The sequence below is a fragment of the Cucurbita moschata genome, unplaced genomic scaffold (genome assembly GCF_002738365.1).
Source record: "Cucurbita moschata cultivar Rifu unplaced genomic scaffold, Cmos_1.0 Cmo_Scf00006, whole genome shotgun sequence".
Classification (NCBI taxonomy): Eukaryota; Viridiplantae; Streptophyta; class Magnoliopsida; order Cucurbitales; family Cucurbitaceae; genus Cucurbita; species Cucurbita moschata.
Window position 1 is genome coordinate 2,823,698 of NW_019268522.1, and position 5,773 is coordinate 2,829,470.

Sequence of the window (5,773 nt, forward strand, 5' to 3'; positions counted from 1 at the left end):
ATTAATAATAGCATTTGTAAATAAGGCCCAAGCCCATGCGCTATCGGCCCAGTTAGGCCCAAGCCGTTAATTATTTATTTATTTTTTTAAAAAATTCCTTTTTTATATATTAATTGATCGAATTAAGTCACAATTAAATTCTCATTTAAAAATTCAAATAATTTTTTTTAGTTTTTGTAAATTTTTTGTTCACATGTTCCAACGGACCCCGTTTGTAAAATCACGCGTTCATGGATTCCGTCGAGTTGGGTTGGAACACTTTTTAGACCCAACTTAATTGTTCGGGATTGTAAACAACTCTTATTAAATAATAAACTCAATTTTTGGATTGAGTTGGTTCAGATTATTCGAGTCATTTATTTAAATTTTTATTTTTAATAAAAGTAAAATGTTCGTGAAACATTTATTTATATTTATTTTTTAATATTTAATTAAAATTACTATTAAATAATAATAAATTTATATATTTGGAGCAATAATTCAAGCTATTATTTTAACTCTCAATGTACAATAAATTCTAAAGCTGCATAATAAGCCACCAATATTGGAAGAGAAATTATTGCCCCAAAAATCACCCTGCATTTAAGATAACGATTTTTTTTAGTTCAACAATACGTAAAGACGAGAATTTCAAATTTTTAACCTAATTGTCGAAGATATAAGTAAGCCTTAACCCGTCGAGGTACGACAAGTGTGATAAAACATTTATTGTTCGATGACATATGTTTTAATCAACCGAGATACGTTCACGTTAATTAAGGTAAAAATGTGTTATGGTTAATATATAAAAAATGTTATTAAATTTACAAGAAATCATCCACTTTTAACTTTTCCTTTCGGGCTTCTCCTCAAGGTTTTTAACATGCGTCCAGAGAGGTTTCGACGCCCTTATAAGGACTGTTTGGTGCCCCTCTCCAACCGATGTGGGATCTCACAATAGTTTGACTTTTACAAATGGTATCAGAGCAAGACACTGAGTGGTGTGCCAGCGAAAATGCTGGACCTCCAAGACGGTGAATTGTGAGATCCCACGTCGGTTGGAGAGGGGTACGAAATATTTTTTTTATAAGGGTGTGAAAACCTCTTCCTAATAGACGCGTTTTAAAAACTTGGAAGGGAAACCCGAAAGGAAAAGCGTAAAGAAAATGATAATGTGAGAAAATAGAAATTAAAAATTATTAATTAGGGACTTACGCTGTGCTGAAAACTTCGGGATGTAACCCATATTCTTTGGCGTATATAAAAGATGTAATGGATTGTGGTACTGCTGCCTGCAATAAATATCAAATAAGTTCCTAACTCAACCTAAACGATACGTGTTAGTATGATTTTTTGGTTGCAAAAATTGACCTGTATGATAGCGACACGTAGAACGTCACCATGCAAGCCCATGGCAATGGAGCCAATGGCCATGGCAGCTGGTCCAGCAATGAACTTTAGAACCATTCCTATTATGGTAAGGGTAGCTCCACAAGCTATCAACTTCTCTTGCAATGCCATGAAGATTCCTGCACTTTAAACATCCCATCGTCGAGTTATCAACTTATTCGAGTTGTGTTAGATTGGATTGAGTTTAAATACATAACATAAATTTATGGATTTAGTTCGGTTCGTGGTTTTCCTAAACTTAATTTGAGTTAAACCGAACACGCTTGTAATCTTACCCATATTAAACATGGCAGTACCAATCCCAGCTTTCGACATGATTAGAATAGATCCTTCCATGATGTCGGGCATTTCAATATGCCATCTGCAAAAATTTTCGAACAAACACAATTCACTAAATTTAAAAATATTTTGGATGATATGACCATGTTACCTACTTGTCGTGAAGTGAAACTATTCTCATAAACTAACACGAGTTAGAATGAAGACTATTCCTACAGACTAACATGAATTTTTATAGCATGTTTTGTTATCGTTCACGTCTAATAGGGAGATTTTTCTACACTCTTATAAGGAATGTTTTGTTATCCTCTTCAATTGACGTGGGATCTCACAATCACCCAGTGTCTGTCTCTGATACCATTTGTAATAGCTCAAGCCCACCGCTAGTAGATATTGTCCGCTTTTTTCCGTTACGTATCATCGTTAGCTGTACGATTTTTAGAACACGTCTACTAGGGAGTGATTTCCACACTCTTATAAAAAATGTTTCGTTCTCCTTTCCCGTAAGATCTCACAATAACTGTTCATTGTTTTAAGTCTTTTCCGAACCAAATTTCATTCGGATGTGGTCTCGATTCGACATGACTATGTTACCTACTTATCTTGCGTTATATCGATCATTTATATGCTTCCTACTGAAAAAAGCATGTACCTTTTTGCAACAAATGCCCAAGCCAAACCAATGATACAAGCATAAGAGTTGGGATTTGCAACCAACTTTAGCCAAACTTTCTTCATCAAAAGCTTGAAAGAAGGCTTGTGGCTATTGCTTCTTCTTTCCTCAACCTCCATGGCTCCTCCCTCCACATCCTTCCCTCCTTCTCCCACCATTTGTGTAGCTTTTCCGTGCCCGTCATCGTCGGAGCTCGAAGATTCTCTACTAGCTACCAAATTCAACCCCGTTCGTCGAAGTTCCAATACAAATAGTAGCATTGTCAGCCAAATAATGGCCTGAATCACCGAACCCTGCACTCAAAATTACAAATTGTGATATCCCACATTGATTGGGGAGGAGAACGGAACACCCTTTATAAAGAATGTAGAAATCTTTCCCTAAAAGACACGTTTTAAAAATCTCGAGGGAAAGCCCAAAGAAGACAATATGGTGGGCCTGAGCCGTTACAGATGGTATCAGAGCCAAACACCAAGCGATGACCAGCGATGAGGCTCTTTTCCGAAGGGGGTAGATATGAAGCAATATGCCAGTAAAGACGTTGGGCCCCGAAGAGGGAAGCGGTATGCCAGTAAGGACGCTGGCCCTGAATGGGGGTGGATTGTGATATCTCACATTCGTTGTAACTGATCGGGCAACGAATGGTTGAGATGTCGAGCGGTTTCACCCCTCTCCCTTTGGTCGAGCGGTTTCACCCCTCTGAAAGGAAACACCCTTTATAAAGGGTGTGGAAACTTTTCCGTATCAAACGCGTTTTAAAAACCTTGAGTGTAAGCCCGAAATAGAAAGTCCAAAAAGGACAATATCTGCTAGCGATGGGCTTGAGGCGTTACAAATGGTATCAGAGTCAAACACCAGGCGATGTGTCAGCGAGGAGGCTCTTTCCTGAAAGGGGTAGACACGAAGCAGTGTTGGACTCAGAAAGGGGTGGATTTGGTGGGGTCCCACATCGATTGGAGAAAGGAATGAGTGCCAGCGAGGACGCTGGGCCCTGGAGGGGGGAAGGGGTGGATTATGATATCAACGAAACATTCTTTATAAGGGTGTGGAAACGTCTCCATAGCAAACGCGTTTTAATAACGTTGAAGGGAAACTCGAAAGAGAAAACCCAAAGAAAACAATATCTACTAGCGGTAGGTTTCAGATGTTACATCACGAATCTCAAACCTAAACACTTACCACAGAAAAGACAAAATATCCAAACCTACCTGCACGACGAGGTCGACCGCCATCTGGCCATACATGACCTTTGCGAGTGGCACACCAATGACGAGCGCATTCGTTAGAGTAGAGAGCGAGAAGCTAGTGATAGACCAACAATAACTCCCTTTGCTACTACACTTAGCCCAAAAGGCGAGGACGAGGACGATAACGAGCTTCGAGATAGCGTCGGCGGCGATGAAAGGGAAGTTGAGGTGAAAAGGGTCGATGTGGGAAGTGAATTCAAAGGTGAAGAGAGGAAGAGTGAAATAGCAAACGAGCTTGTTAATGGCGTCGCATTGTTCAGTGCTAAAGATCTTCCACCATTTCACTGAGCCATAGCCTAAGACCAAAGCGAAGTATAATGGAGCCATGGCCGACAACACCTTGAAAACATCTTCCCAACCAATCATGGTGAAGAGATTACTTAATGGTTCTTAGAGCACTGTTAAGAACAAGGGGAATTAGGTATTTATAAATGTATGTTCATGCATGAAGATGACGTAATAATTGTTTTTTTTTCTTTTAATTTTATTCTTTTAGAAATCATGTTTTGATTTTATTCTTTTATTCTCGAGTTCGAAAGATTTTTAGTTTTTGGGTAAGAGAGAATTTGGAAGTTCGAGAAATTACGAGCACAAAGCTCTGATATCTAGATGGATATCGAAATAAGAAATATGTGAATTAACGTGGAATACTCGAGAACTGGAGAAAACCCTGGACGTTAAAAGAAATAGTCTACTGTGTGAAAAATTATTACAATCATACAAAACTCTCTCTCGACGACCCGATACGTTCATTCAAAGCTTTGTATCACTCACACATCTAGAGTTAGTATAATCAAGTAAAAGTATTTCGAGGGTTTTACCCTAGTTTATGTAGCTAATATAATGTTCCAGGGTTTGAATTTGTGAGACCTCACATTAGTTGGAGAAGGGAATGAAGCATTTCTTATAAGGGTGTAAAAACCTCTCTTTAGTAGACGTGTTTTAAAACTGTGAAGCTGACTGTGATACGTAACGGGCCAAAGTGGACAATATTTGCTAGCGGTGGGTTTGGGCTGTTACAGAACTAGGGTTCGTAATTCGAGTTCCACCTTTGATGGCCTGACATTTTTCCAGTAACATAACAACATTACCTATTTGTCTTGAACTAACCATCACAGATTGTTCCAAGCTTGAGTTCTGAGCTCTTGAAAACAAAATTTCATATCCTCAGGATCACTCTCATTCTAATTGGTTGGGGAGGAAAGCAAAACACCATTTATAAGAGTGTGTAAACCTTCCCCTAGCAGACGCGTTGTAAAGCCTAAAGCCTTTAGGGGAAGCTCAAAGAGGACAATATCTGCTAGCGGTGGATCTAGGCCGTTACAGTGATCTTGGTTCATTCATGTGTAACCCTGCATCACAAATTATATCTCGATTAAATATTTTAACGACAAAATCACTAATGGGTATTTTAAAAATATGTTTTAAAGCTTTGAGGGGAAGCTTAAAGAGGACAATATCTGCTAGCAGTAGTGGATCTGAGCCGTTACAGTGATCTCGGTTCATTCATGTATAACCCTGCATCACAAGGGAAAGCCCAAAGAGGACAATATCTGCTAGCGGTAGTGAATCTGAGCCGTTACAGTGATCTTGGTTCATTCATGTATAACCCTGCATCACAAGGGAAAACCCAAAGAGAACAATATCTGCTAGCGGTAGATCTGAGCCGTTACAGTGATCTCGGTTCATTCATGTATAACCCTGCATCACAAGGGAAAGCCCAAAGAGGACAATATCTTTTAGCGGTAGTGGATCCGAGGCATTACAGTGATCTCGATTCATTCATGTATAACCCTCAATCACAAGGGAAAGCCCAAAGAAGACAATATCTGCTAGAGGTGGATTTGAGCCGTTACAGTGATCTCGGCTCATTCATCTGTAACCCTGCATCACAAATTATAACCCGATTAAATATTTTAACGACAAAATGGGTAATGGGTATTTAAAAAACATAGAAATAAATTATTTGGTTTGGTGGATTTGTGTATGAGCAATTGAGAAGTAGTGGAATCCAAGAGAGACAAATTAATTTGGTTTGTGGTTGAGAGTGAGTGAGAGTGCATAATATGTTTTTGTGCCCTAATTTTATGGATGGTCAATAGCTTATTGGGAATAAAGAATAATCAAGTGTAGCATATCTCTTGCAATTTGTTTTTTTTTTTTTTTTTTTTTTTTTTTTTTTTTT

The 5,773-nt window shown here is 38.6% G+C and overlaps 1 protein-coding gene across 1 annotated transcript; it reads right to left on the bottom strand.

Annotated features, from left to right (window-relative positions):
• Positions 1 to 453: 453 nt before the first annotated feature.
• On the bottom strand, positions 454 to 3,987 carry LOC111444027 (auxin efflux carrier component 5). Its single transcript, XM_023081939.1, has 6 exons — positions 3,550 to 3,987; positions 2,321 to 2,634; positions 1,665 to 1,750; positions 1,351 to 1,508; positions 1,195 to 1,271; positions 454 to 576 (listed from the first exon to the last, which is right to left on the bottom strand). The coding sequence occupies exons 1-6, from the start codon at positions 3,952 to 3,954 to the stop codon at positions 501 to 503; spliced, it is 1,116 nt and encodes a 371-aa protein (XP_022937707.1). The 5' UTR covers positions 3,955 to 3,987; the 3' UTR covers positions 454 to 500.
• Between the last annotated feature and the right edge of the window lie 1,786 nt (positions 3,988 to 5,773).

What these genes read in the sequence shown, in the direction of transcription:
- LOC111444027 (XM_023081939.1), bottom strand. Translation starts at nt 3,954, where the DNA reads ATGATTGGTTGGGAAGATGTTTTCAAGGTGTTGTCGGCCATGGCTCCA. An exon ending in CGGTCGACCTCGTCGTGCAG is followed by an intron (nt 2,635 to 3,549) that starts GTAGGTTTGGAT and finishes TTTTGAGTGCAG; the next exon opens with GGTTCGGTGATTCAGGCCAT. An exon ending in TACTGCCATGTTTAATATGG is followed by an intron (nt 1,509 to 1,664) that starts GTAAGATTACAA and finishes TTTAAAGTGCAG; the next exon opens with GAATCTTCATGGCATTGCAA.